Source organism: Meles meles, chromosome 8 (assembly GCF_922984935.1).
Source record: "Meles meles chromosome 8, mMelMel3.1 paternal haplotype, whole genome shotgun sequence".
In the NCBI taxonomy this organism is placed as follows: Eukaryota; Metazoa; Chordata; class Mammalia; order Carnivora; family Mustelidae; genus Meles; species Meles meles.
Window position 1 is genome coordinate 19,840,133 of NC_060073.1, and position 13,963 is coordinate 19,854,095.

A 13,963-nucleotide genomic window follows, 5' to 3' on the forward strand; every position below is an offset into this window, starting at 1 on the left:
TGTGAGAAAAGTAAGTAGGGAATCTCTTCTGCTGTAGGATTTGTTTCTGAACACCACATATCTCTCAGTGAAGGGTAGCCTTTGGCTTTGGCACAGGTTGTGCCTGAGAGCCACTGGTCTTGAATTTGACTCATATGTTCAACAGCTATTATGTTGCTGGTCATCTGACTTACCTGAATGGTATTTAACTTTTCTCTGGAGTTAGGTTATAGATTTTTGCCACATGTTTCTCTTAGTTGGGATGCAGCATTAATGAATTACTCTCTTTAAAGTTTGGAAGTTTATGAAAAAGACCTCATAGAGTAGATAGTCTCAAAACCACTTCATGAAAAAGTAGTTCATTGGGTTCACTCTGGTTTTTAAGAGTGAACTCTTGTTGGTAAAGAGCTTTGGTCACTTGGGTGCCCTGCCAGCACCAGCCTTGTGGGGGGAGAAATCCGGCAGCTGAGCGGTAGAAGACAGATACCATACCACAGATGTAGTCATCGGTCCTTTGGGAAGGGCTGCTTGGGTCATCTGGAGTACTGTGAGTACTGTGAGTACTGTGAGTACTGTGAGTACTCCAGTGGAGTAGGAGGTCTTATTCTGCACCTTGAGGGCCTCAGAGGTAGCCGAAAGGAAGTGTTCCTGCTGATTCAGATCCCTTTGTGTTTTCCAAATCAGTATCTAAAATGCATTTGCAAAAGTGCTGTAGCTGCTGATCATCTGCCCGGCCTCATCCGGCCGCCGGCAGCAGGCTACAGATCAGTCTTTGTGCGAGGTGTTTGTTTATAATTCATGGAGCTGATAGGAAGGCAGAGCCATCTGCTCCTCCAGGCATCACTATTTCTGACCCCTCCCATTCCCTGCTAGGGCATTTTCACTTGGAAATCATTTATAATTAGGAGGAGATTACATTGCAGAGTCTGGAACATGGCTTCCTGCTGTCTTCTACATCACTTTTTCTCCCTCTGGAGCTGCCCCCTGAAGCTCTTAAGCAGCTTTGATTTGAAAAATCCTTTCTTTCCTAACCTTTTTTTCCATTCTGAGCTGCCCCATCACCCTTCCCCACATGTGTTTTTGCCTTTAAGTGCAGGGCAGGTTGCTACAACTACAGCTCAGGGATCGAGGACTGTTTGATAAGGCAGCACTTGTCAAGTGTGGTGGTCCCAGACCAGCAGCATGAGAGACACCTGGGAACTCGTTAGAAATGCAAGTTCTCAGGCCTCACCCCAACATTCTGGTTTGTTTTTTAATTTTTATTTCTTTTTTAAATTTCTTTTCAGTGTTCCAGAATTCATTGTTTATGCACCACACCCAGTGCTCCATGCAATACGTGCCCTCCACAATACCCACCACCAGGCTCGCCCAACCTCCTACCCAACATTCTGTGTTTTAGTAAGCCCTCCAGGTGATTCTGATGCATGCTAACACTTGAGAAGCAGTGTTGTAAGGCCAGGCAGGGGGCAGAACAAAGATTTCTAGTTGTGTGTGGGTTGCCAGTGTCTCGGGCTTTATATCACTTCACCTTTTTCTCTACCTGCTTACATTATTGTTGAGTCCAAAAAGAGTGAGTTGTCCTTGTCATCAGTGCATTACTTTCCTAGTAACAGGTAACAGGTCTAAGAAATCTCGTCCTGTGTAAATTAACTCATCAAAATTCAGCCTTATGAGGAGAAGTGGCATAGTGGATTGGAGCAGTGACCACTCACCATTGTTACATTTCCATTTCCACGTGGGAAATTAATAGACAACAAGCGGCAAATGTAAGCTTCTAATTGGAACTTTAGCATAAAAATGAAATTGTAAACACACCACCCAGTACTCCAGAAAGGAAGCTACCAGATCACTATGTGCCTGCCACATCCCCTTCATTAGGGCAGGAGTGAAACCCTAGATCACTAGCTGCTCGGTTTCTGCAATTAAACCTGCTGCCAGAGAAGCTCTGCTTGAATTTTCAGCATTCTCTCTGCATTTGTCATCTGCATGTCTGTCTGTCTGCTCACTGCAGTGACCGGGAGCGCTTTTGAAACTGGGTGGGGTTGGTGGAAAGGGGATGAAATTTGAGAGGTGACCACTGATTTGGAATCATCATAATGTAAACACAAACACAGTGGCTTGGATTAGAGGCTGACAAAATGCTTTTTGTCTATATGCCCAGTTTTTCAGGGGCTTAGAGCCAAGCTTTCCAGAAAAAGGAAAACCTTACTTGTACTCTCCTTCCCACCCTGGCCCCACTTAGGAATTAATCTGACAGTAAGCAGTTAAATGCCTTTTTTATATTGGTGGTGAGTTTTGAGGGTTACCATAGGCTTCCGTACGTTTGACAGAGTTGCGTGTTAACACACGTGAGTGAGAGCTATATAACAGCGAGACAGAAAAGCATACTTTCATAAAATACCCACCATGCATTTTCTGAGACATTAAATGTGGAATAAATGGTAATTGTGCAAAACTGTCTTAAACTTTGGTGGTTATAGTCTTAATTGTCAGTTTCTTTTTATCTTTCTGAAGGTTGTGCCAGCCTCAAGGTTAGAAAATTAAGATGGACTCATTCTTGATGCTTCCCCCGTTCCTTCCCCCACCCCTTTTTTTATATATCCCCAACTGGAATCGTGTGTCAATCCAGGGAAGGAGGAAGAGACTGTCATCTTTTTGGCACAGGCTTGGGACCCTGAGTAAGGAGCAGACGGTCTCAGTGCTAACTAGATAAATCTAGCCACACAGGGTAGAGCAGATGGTGGGTTGGAAGTTGAGCAGTACAGAGCCCTAATGGTGATAGCAGTGAATATTTGGATGTCATTATTTTATTAGTTAGCAAACAGAGACATCCTTGTGGTCCCGTCTCGGTTTTGTGTGTAATGGTGGTGTAGGTGTCAGCCCCCAAGAGTTGGCACAATAGCCTAATCAATGTGTTCTGATGTCTTTTTTGATCTATTTTGTCATCTCTGTGGCTTCATTAGCAACACACAGGGAAAGGAGGATGAATATAGAGTGTTAGAAATCTGAGTCCCTGAGCGCCTAAGCCTCAAGGCCTCTGAAAAGCAATTCTTTGTTTTGTTTTCCTTCAAGTAATTTCCTGGGGAAACTTGCACTTGATCTTCCAGGGCAAGCCTTTGGGCTTCCTGGAATAGATCACCTGGAATCTGGTAAGAGCAGCTGAGCTTGGCTTCTTTCTTTTCTTTACTTCCTTCCTCCCTCCCTCCCCGCTCCTTTGGTTTTTGTTGTTGTTGTTGTTGTTGTTGGTTTGTTTTTTTTTTTTTTTACCATAATGTGTTTCAAATAAGAGAAGGACCAAAAAGTTTCTTTCCATGTGCATTTGAAGTAGATCTAAGTGATGCAAAGCCCAGAGAAGCTTGGTCCCTTTGGATGTGTTATGCTGTTCTGCTTGTGCCAATGGTTTGGGCACTCTGTTCCCAGGCTCATATCAAGGGTAAGCCACTTCCTCCTGGCAGGGAATTACACAGTGGACTAAGGAGATTCGTATGAAAACCAAAACAAAGCATGCAGGCACACAGCCAGTGCCAGCCAACATCTCATTAGTTCTGTCCTGTGGAGCAGGATCGCCCATCCCCACCAACACATTCTTCCACCACCCTCTCCCCCACCCCGATCCTGCTCCGTTGAGCCAAGAGCCTGCTGCCTGGCGGATCCTGGGCTTAATTCTTTTTTTTAAGATTTTTATTTATTTGACAGAGAGGGAACACAAGCAGGGAGAGTGGGAGAGGCAGAAGCAGGCTTCCCGCCAAGCAGGGAGCCCGATGCGGGGCTCGATCCCAGGACCCTGGGGTCATGACCTGAGCCGCAGGCAGACCCTTAACAACTGAGCACCCAGGCGCCCCAGGATTCTGGGCTTAATTCTTGGTAGCTGCCAAGTACAGACTGGGGCTGCCCCTGGATGCTTGCATATGGTATGGGTAAGGCCTAGAGCATAGTGAGAAATGAAGAGTTCCAGCCATCCAGCCACTGCTGGGCTGTGTTTCTCTCCGGCCTCTCTTGTGGCTTTATGGGATTCGTATTAGCAAGGAGCTGTCCAGAAGACTGAAGTCTCTAACTGTTCCATTTCTCTGAAATGAGAAAATCAGACACAAACTCATGAAATGACTTCTTCTCCAAAGTTGCATAGCAGCTGTGTGGCAGGACTCTCACTCCAAGGAAGCTTTTTTTTTTTTTTAGATGTATTTATTTATTTATTTGACAGCGAGAGAGAGAGAGATCACAAGTAGGCAGAGAGGCAGGCAGAGAGAGAGAGAGAGAGGGAAGCAGGCTCCCTGCCGAGCAGAGAGCCCGATGTGGGACTCGATCCTAGGACCCTGAGATCATGACCTGAGCCGAAGGCAGCGGCTTAACCCACTGAGCCACCCAGGCGCCCCTCACTCCAAGGAAGCTTTACCTGAATCACGTTTCTCTTGGAATCAGTGGTTTTGAGTTTTCATTCATCTTAAGTTTTGATCTTTTGGACAATAGCAGCTGTTGAGTGGCTCTCCAGGAACAATTTTTAATAACTTTTTCCTTATCTAATCTCTCTCAAATGAGGTTTCCTGAGTGTGAGCTAAGACTCAACAGGTGGTTGTGATTGTGTTGAATATCTGTTGTTTCCTATTAAGGTGGTAAAAGACATGTCTCTTTCCTGTCTCTTGTGTTCCTTGTTCTATGACATTTTAGTTTGATTGACAAGGCGGCCTTTAGCATTTTTAGAGAGGGTTTAGGCCCTTAGAGAAGCTCCAGAATTTCTTGGCCCAGAATTTTTCACACCATCAACTCCAAACTTTCTTACCCTCTTTTCTTTCTTTGTCTGATGCAGCTTCCCTGAATGTGCTGGTGCAGAACTGCAAGATCTACAATGATGCCAGCTGTGACATTTCTGCAGATGGCCAGCTCCTGGCAGCTTTCATCCCTAGCAGCCAAAGGGGCTTTCCTGATGAAGGCATCCTGGCAGTGTACTCCTTGGCTCCCCATAACCTGGGTGAAATGCTCTACACCAAGCGATTTGGTAAGGGATAGGAAGCCCAACCTAGTGACAGAGGGACGCTGGTGCCTTGGCATGGGCATTTCTAGGTGAGGCACAGATTAGGTAGGAGTAATGGTCATATGCTTTCCTGGGGCACAGGCCAGAGGAAGATTGCTTTGTAGGAGTCCTGGCTGGTAGTATTACAGATGACTCTCAGAGTAAGAGTCCTTCCTGCCATGGTAGTATCCCCAGCGTGCTCCTGTTGGGCTGGCCACAGATAAAGGAGGAGCCTTGGTCACGGCTTGGGGAAGCGGGCACACTCATACACTGCGAGGCAGTTTGGTATTGTGTATTGAAGTCCCTAAAATTTATGTTCTCTTAGATTCAGCAATCCCACTTCTAAGGAAATAATCAGAAAACGATACCAAGATTTATATACAGGGATGTTCACAGCAGTGTTACATATCACAGGGAAAAATGTCTAACAGTGAAGAATGGCTTAAATAAATGGTGGTGCACTGACAGGGCAGAATACTGTTTGGCCTTTCAAATGCTTTTACAGAAGAATATTTAATGGTGGAAAATGGTCATTGTGTATGAAGTGGAAATAGTAGATTTCAAAGTGGTATTTACAGTATGGTGCCAGTTTTTAAAGATATGGTGCTATGATGGCAATGGTTAGCATTTGTCAAGTACCTTCTGTATGTCATACATTGTACTTAATACTTGACATGCCTTGTCATTGTCCTCTGCACTCCTGTGAGAGAGCCCCTGGGTAACCAAAGATGCAAATTGGAAGCAAAGAAAAAAAAGAAAAGGACTGAGAGGAACATTATTTCCTTGTGATGGCAAGAACCCTGGGAAACGTCTCTCTGTTCTGTTGGCTCTCAGGTCCCAATGCCATTTCGGTGAGCCTGTCCCCAATGGGCCGATACGTAATGGTGGGCTTGGCCTCGAGGAGGATCCTGCTGCATCCCTCCACAGAGCACATGGTGGCCCAGGTCTTCAGGCTGCAACAAGCCCATGGCGGCGAGACCTCCATGAGGGTGAGTGCCATGGCTCATGCCTCCGCTATAGGGTAGCTGTCCAGACTCAGCAGGGTAGTAAAGGACAGTGGTATGACTTCCCAGTCTGGGCTAGAGGTAGCATGTTTGTAAGGAGTACGAAAGAGTGCAGTCCAGCCCATCTGTGACCAGCAGGCTTCACTTTTAGAAGCTCTAGACTGTTAAAAGGCAGGAGCTTCCTCACACCCTAGATCTGAGCTGAGCTCCCCAGAGGCCTGAGAGTATCTTTGGATGAAGCCCAAACTGAATACCTCCTTACTGCAGTGTGAGAGATACATGAAGGACCCAAAGAAATACTTATGCTTATTAAAAAAAAAATTTTTTTTTTCCAGAAAGCAAGTTATAAAAAGTGATATATGGTATACCATGAAATGTTCTTTTCTGTGAGTTATAATCATGTTGGAAGATGAGGCCTTTGGGTAGCTGCTAAGCTCTTAACCATTTCATCCATTTCATTAGCAGAGGAAGGTCCTATTGGGATGCTCTCTTGTCTCAGGTGGACCTCTCTTGTATTACCATAATAGCCTTCTGGGCATTGTGGGGTTAGCGGCCTTCTGGACTCAACCATACTGGTTTCTGAGTTCCCATGGGGGCTCATTTGCTTTTGCCAGGGGAATTGAGCATTTGAATGGTTCTCTAATTAGATGGTATTTAAGCTCTGTCTCAAGCTAAGAACCTGTGAATTCCCTTAGCACTTTGTGTTGTGCCATTTATAGTTTTATGCACTTGTTTATGTGTTGTTTTGTGTTTTCTTTAGCTGAGTGGTGTGTATGTTTAATCTGCCCGATTAGGTGCAGTGTAAGCTCCTTAGGGGTTTATCCCCCAGGGCCCTTCATTTAGTGCGATGCATATAGATAGATGCTTGATGCCTGCAGTGGAAGCATCCTTTTAAAGAAAAAGAGATAGGATCTGTTACCTAAAATGTGGCAGAAAGTGGGCAGCCTAGTGTGGTGGTCGCCAGCCTCTTCCTCCCATCTCCTACAGGGACCCTCTGTCTGACTCTGCTGAGTCACTTTCCAAGCACCCTGAATTTCAGAAGGCACTTTCTCGCCAGTGTCTGGCCTGCCCTCCTCTCTGTCTCAAACCTGACTTCAGCAGCTCTTTTCCTTCTGTGGGACCTTTCTAGATCACTCCCTCCTTGTGCCACCACCCTACCAGGTTCCCTGAGCTCATGTTAACACGCGTCACGCCAGATTGCTCTGACTTGTTTCTGTATCCTTGTCCTCTCTTGGACTGTGAGCTCCTCGAGAGTGAAGACCATGTCTGTGCCATGTTTATGAAGTCCAAGTACCTAGGAAGTAAGCTGGCATTTAGGAAGAGCTGAGCAAATGGAAGAGAATCCCCAGAAAAGTGTCCTCCTTAGCATTTCTAGGTGATAACAAGCAGAACCAGGGGTAGGTGACAGCATGTTCCACCAAGCCCCTGAAAGAGTAGAAACAGGCAGTCTGTGCTCTTGACATCATGCTGACAGGGAAGTCCCACTTCTTGAATCCCAGATGACTTTGGAAGGATCTGGTGTTAGGTGCTTGGGAGAGGACGTCATGGGGAGTTCACGGGCCTGTTTTCTTACCTAGATATTTGAGGATGGGTGTTGAGGTTTTGTTTACATATTCTTATTTTGCTTCTCTTCAGGAGATTTGGATGGTAAAAGTACCTGGCGTCTGCCTTTCACTACCTAGAATCCTGGTCCTACCAGCTGTTCTTCTAAACCCTTCCTGCCTAATTATGGAATAATTGTTTATAATCATTAAGAGACAGGATCTGATTTCGGCAACACTAATGGACATCTTGAGCCTCTTCCGGAAGCCAGGGCTCCTGCCCAACTCATGGGCACAGCCTGCCAGGCCTCCATCCTAGCAAGGTTCCTCCTTCCCATAAGTAGCTAGAAACATCTGGCCGAGGGCAAACAGCTACAGGGCGGAAGCCAAGATGTTGGCACATATGGGGCTGGCAGCTCAGGGCGTGCCGTTGGAGGAGTCTGCTGAGACGATGTGGTAATCCATTGCTGTCCTGCTAAGGGGCTCAGGGCGGCTAGCCAGCTGCTGCATGCCTCGTGACAAGAGCTATTTCTCAGGCCTCCTAGTGAGGCTTTTTTGATTCTCAGTAGGCACCATCTGCCACTTAGGGAGCTGAAGTAACTAGAAAGCTCCCATTTGGGAAGTGTTCCTCTCACCCAGGAGACAGGATCCAGGCTTCTGAGCAAGGTTTCGCTTACCCTGTGTCCACCGAGTCTGACTTTAAACCCCTGTGCTACAGAAAGGTTTCTGGTTTTCCAGGTGTTGGTTGCCCCTTACGTCCAGAGGCACCAAAGCATTCAGCAAATGTCCCTGAATTCAGTCACTGGTGGAAGGGAAGAGACACCAGCTTTTTTGGATAGCTGTGCTGTACCACCGTTTAAGGCAAGAAGTGCCTTTTTGTATGAGAACAGGGAGCGAGGGTTTAATGGGACAGTGGAGCATGTCCCTCTTTGCACAGGTAAGTATAGGTGGGTGTCTCCATCTGTCATGTCAAGCTCTGTCTTCCGAAGGAATGCTTTAGTGGCTGATGGGCCTGTCCTCAAGCTTCTCTGCCCAGAATTCCCCTTCATTTTAGTCTTAAGTCTTGGAATTCACTATGGTAATATTCAGAGAGGTGAGCTTGTTGGGTCAACAGTCAGTCCCAGGAGAATGTCCTCCAGAGCATTGACTTACCTTATTTTAATTCCCACTAAGTGACATCTCTCCCCGAGAGATGATCTCTTACCCAGTCCCATACGAAAACGCTTCTGAAAATGAATTGCTGACTGCTGGTTCACCTCGGTGCATTTGTTCTAAGCGGTTCTTCAGACCTCTGGATTAGTGCTTCTCAAACTGTGCTCTTGGGACAACCTGCGTTAGAATACATGGGGTCCTTGTCAGAAACAGTACTTGGGGCCTGAAGAGCCACCTAAGAATGGGGCGGGAGGGGCACAGGTGTTTGTATTTGTAAAACAGGCTTTACAGGTGATTCTGATACACACTCGAGTTTGAGAACTGCTGTTCTTAATGACTGCTTTCTCCATTTGAGGTCTCTGCCCTCAGCCTTCTCGGCAAGGAAGAGGCGCAGTCTCAGGTTTGCTTGGGGTTTTATATGTGGTGCTCTGATCCTTGGCTAATCTTGTTGCGGACACGGTGGCCTTTGGGCTCCATTTCCCACCAGACTCTTACCTGGCTTGTTGGCTGGCTGCCCATCTCTCCTCCGCTGTTGCTGGCCTCTGGGGCTCTCCCTTCTGTAACCATATGCTGGATTCTGTTCTTCCCCCTTATTGAGCCATTTTAATTTTATCCTTGTTTCTAGGATCCAGGGTCCTTTTGATACTTCCCTTCTCTGCTTCTGAGGCTAGGCACAGTCTTCCTGATTTTAGAATGATTGGCAAGTCTGGAAAAATTAGACTGAGAACGTATTTTCTCTCTCCCTCCCCTCTGTCCCTTCCAGCCTCCTCCAGGCTGGGGATGCCACTCTGCCTCGGGGTCTTATTTTCTGTCTGACTCCCTTGCTCTGGAGCCAGGGAGGGCTTTTTGGTTCATTTCTGTTTGGTTTTTTAAGTTAGGCATTTGGAGATTGCTGAGCTGAAGTTTTGCTGAATTCTCAAAACACTAAGCTGCCTGTGTGCCCTCTCTGCTTTCATTTTCTAATTGGAAGAAGGCATAATATTGTAACAGAAAACTGCAATTAATTTTCCAAAATAGTGGCAACTTGCACATTTTAATAACTTTGGTTGTAACCAAGTGGAAGCATAATAACAAAAATATAAAATTACTAATGACACCAGAAATAGTCCTATAGCAGACTGTTCTTCCACTTTTGTGTAAGTAAATTTTGCCTAGAGCAAAAGTCAGCAGCTGGGGGAGTGGTTCTGGGGCATTTTGAGCTGGAAAGAAAGAATAAGGATTAGTGCTTTCAACACAGGAATTAAAGTGCCGTGTACTCTATTTCCCAGATGCGTAGACATCCCCGCCCCCAACAGGTAGGGGATGTGGGCACATACGTGGTTAAGTAAGAACTGAGGCGGACCCTCACTGCGTAGTCCCTGCAGGCCTGGAGGCAGTGGTTGCTTGGCTCTGACCAATGCTGGTTTGCTTTTCTCTCTGGTTATTTTATTGGCAGAAGTGATGGATGAGGACACCGTCATTTGACTTGGATGGGAGAAGCTCTAGGACAGAAAGCAATTTAGCTCTCCTTTCTCTGTGGAACAGCATAGTGCTCTTTAAGGCAAAGCCTCAAATACTTAAGGGTCAATGTTATTGAAAGCTTTTTCTTTGTGGCTGTGTGGTAAAACCGTATTCAGTTGTGGAGCTACTGTTACCTAGACAGATTATTGGTTTGGAGGGGGTGTTGGAAAGAGAGCCAGCCGCTCTCTACCTCTCTCCCTTCTCTCCCCTTTCTCTTCCCCTTCTCTCCCTCATCTTCTTCTCTTCTTGCTCTCACTTTCTCTTCACTCCCCTCCCCCCACTTCTTCTCCTTGAGAGTCCTACTCTTCAGTGGCGGACTGTCCCCACTGTACACCTTCTTCTTCTGGAACCCTGGCTCTAGAGATATGCAGCCCCCTCATTCTCAAGCGATCCTGGGCAGCAGGGAAGGAAAGGAGATTTGATACCGTTTTCTCTACAGACCGGCTGTAGTTCTCAGTGTGTACTCCCCTGGGACCACATCAGCATCATCAGAGAACTTAGTAAAAATTTGGATCCTCATCCTCATGCGAGACCTGCTGAATCAGAGGATCTTGGAGCGGGGCCCAGCCATCCTTGTTTTACCAAGCCCTCCTGATGACTGCACACTCAGTCGAGATGGAGAGTCAGTCATTGACTACACAGGGATTCTAGTTAGACCTACCTTTGTAGGTCAGTGTAACCTTTGTCCTTTTCCTTTTTGCTCTCACCCCGTCTCTGGAACCTCATCTGATTTACTTCTATGGCTCCTATTTAACCAGATCTTTCAGGCACTTCCAGAAAGTTGAGAAATTGAGGATACCTCCAGCCCAAAGCATTCTGGATCATGCTAGCATCCAAGTAATAGTACTTTTAAGGACTAATGCCCTGAGGCCTTTTTCCTTTTTTGATTAAAATTCTTAACCTGTCCATGGTTGACTTGAGCTCTTAACTGCGAGCCCATGCCTGCTTGCCTGCATGCTATAGAATGTAGAGATGCCTTGGCTTAAAAGGTGAGAAGCAGTATGTTTATCTTTCGCTCCAGGCCCTTCCCCATCTGAAGGAATATTTCTGGAGTTCCCCTTTCTAACATTCCACCTACTGTTATCCTTTGATGGGATACATCACTGTGATGCCCATTAATGGATAACTTAGAGTCATCCTGATTATAAAGAAACATCGGTTGTATTTCTATCTTTTTATAGCCATTTTCTGTCATGTATACAGCCATCTTCACAGAGCCCAGTGATGACTGATCATTATTATAAGTTCATTAAAATGAAACACAGAAAAGGCTTGGTATCCAGAATGTTCAAATTAGTCACCACTAAATTGTAGCTTAGATCCTGGGGCAGGATGGGTGTCCAGCGCTGTCAGCACTGACCAGCACTTATGTAACTAACATGTACAGGCTCTTTGGGCCTGTCCTAGCTCTGTTCTGCAGTATATAATCTTCACTGTAGCCTCCTTGCCCTGAACTTAGCCTGTGACATAATCCGCTCATCTATACTTCCCTAGATTCTGAAGGTTTGATTTTCAAAAGTGACCTAGAACTCTAGTTCAATCTGGAGTATTCTCCAGAAATCTAAGAGAATGAGATTTTCTTAATCTTGTCTGGCCTTTTGAGTGGCAAAAACCAAAAATAAAGATACTTTATTTTTGTATCCTGGAAGGGTACTATTTCTTCAAGGAGAGATTGGGATAAAAGAGAGACAGCTTTGTTGTCAGAAATGATTTACTCCTTCCCAAGATTTTGTCCTCATTAATTTTCTTAAAGCTGCCTGTCAGTTGATTAAAAGCTGCTTCCGCTGCAATTATCTTAAAGTTGACTTCTGAGATGTGGTACAAAGCATCTATCCCCAGAAAGTTCCTTTCTTCAGCACATTGTGGGAAAGAGGGGAGGGAGTAGGGGAGAATTCAGAGGTGTCTCGGATGCAGTTTGTCAGAGAAGGGAGGGAGCAAGATAAAACATTAAAAATAACAGGAGAGCTACAATTAGTTTAGGTGAATTTTTCCATGACAGATCCTCTCAGGTAACTCTAATGATTTCTTTTCCTCCATGGCCTCTTAGGAGAGTAGTCTATTCTGTGCATCATTCTTTACGCTGAACAAAATTTTATTGAGTTCCTACTATGGGCCAGGTATTTTGTGAGGTTGGGGAACACCATGCATAAAATGGACCTGGACCCTGCTCTCTTGCCACACAACTGGCTTCTCTTTTTTTTTTTTTTTTTAAGATTTTATTTAGACAGAGAGAGAGAAAGAGAGTGCACAAGCAGGGGGAGAGGCAGAGGGAGAAGAAGAAGCAGGGACCCCTGACAGGGGGCTCGATCCCAGGATCCTGAGATCATGACCTGAGTGGAAGGCAGACGCTTAACCGACTGAGCCACCCCGGGGCTCCCACAATTGGCTTCTCGACTAGTCTTTGCACTGCTGTATTCCCAATCTGCACTGCATGGGGCACACAGGAGACACTCAGCATTTGTTCCAGGAATCTGTGTCCCTTTGATATCTTGTGTGCTGTGTATTCCCCACACATGCATGAACACACACGCCTGCTCACCAGCATCATCAGTGTGTCTAGCACGTGTTGTGGTGATGGTGATTGAATGAAAGTATCAAGGGGATAATCCTTATGAAAATACAGAGTGTCCTACTCATTTCACCATGTGCCCAGTATCGGTTTCTTAGGGTGCTAGTCCTAGCACTAAGATGTGGTGAGAGATTAACAGGAGGTAGTTTCAAAAGCAAAAGGCAAAGCATTTTGTTTTTTCAAAATTGGTAGGGGAGAACCAGTTGCATTTATAGAAGGTGAAAGCATTTTAATGTATTTTTAAGTATGAAATACAAAGCATTTTAATGTTTAACCATCCTTAACACTCCTCTTCCAAAAATATATATCATCTGAAACATATTGAATGTGTTGGTATATATTGAAAACTCTCTTGTCCAAGGTAGATATCTAGAACAACTACTCATTTGGCCTTTTCCTTTGAGATTTGTGAAACCAAGGGTAGTTCAAGAACTTGTGCTATGTATGGACATGTGGGAACAGGAGGAAGTAATTATTTTAATGTAGGGGGGTTCTAGGAACATTAAGTGCCTCATTTAGCACCAAAGTAGTTCCCTGAGCTGAAGGAACCTCTCTCCTTTGATCCTAATGGCCTAAGATGGCCTTTGGAAAGCATCAAGCCAATTAAAAAAGAAAATTCTTATCCTCTGTCTTTGTGGGATCTCTCTGAGAAGAGGAGTAGGTGAATAAGAGTTTACATGTCTCAATAAATCACAGGAGGTTGGCTAGAAATGACTTTAAGGCAGCAGATTATCAATGGCAGCCGAGGGCAACATTTCCAAGAGTTAAGGAAAAGTGGGTATCTGGCTGGCTTGGTCGGTGGAGCGCATGACTCGTGATCTCAGGGTCGTGAGTTCAAGCCCCATGTTGGGCCTAGAGCTTACTTTAAAAAAAAAAAAAAAAAAAAAAAGTTTCAAAAGGAGCTATTGCTCCTCTTTTCCGTTGGGAGAGTTTTGGTTTGGACAAGGGGAGTTCAGGCAGATTTGTTCCCACTTCCGCTGAGTTAAGGAGAAAGGTAGGTGAGCTGGTGTTCTGATTCTTAGTTTTAAATGGTCACTTTAAAGTCAACGTCCTACAAGTTCTAAACTCCAAAGTAGAATATAAGGAAGGCTTAGAGACAGTAAAAGAGCTTAAAATGTCTAAAAAACAATCAGATTTTCCTAGGGATGAAGAAACTTCAGTAATTCGTGAAACTAAGCAAATCAGCAGCTCGAAAGGAAGAAAAGATTGA

At 45.3% G+C, this 13,963-nt stretch overlaps 1 protein-coding gene across 7 annotated transcripts in view; it reads left to right on the top strand.

Annotated features, from left to right (window-relative positions):
• Positions 1–13,963, top strand: part of AMBRA1 (autophagy and beclin 1 regulator 1) — a 178,674-nt gene that overhangs the window by 143,461 nt on the left and 21,250 nt on the right. For all 7 annotated transcript variants that reach the window (XM_046015994.1, XM_046015996.1, XM_046015997.1 and 4 more), the window contains 2 exons: positions 4,784–4,972; positions 5,822–5,976. In XM_046015994.1, the coding sequence (XP_045871950.1) occupies positions 4,784–4,972; positions 5,822–5,976 (344 nt within the window). The remainder of the gene's footprint in view (positions 1–4,783; positions 4,973–5,821; positions 5,977–13,963) is intronic.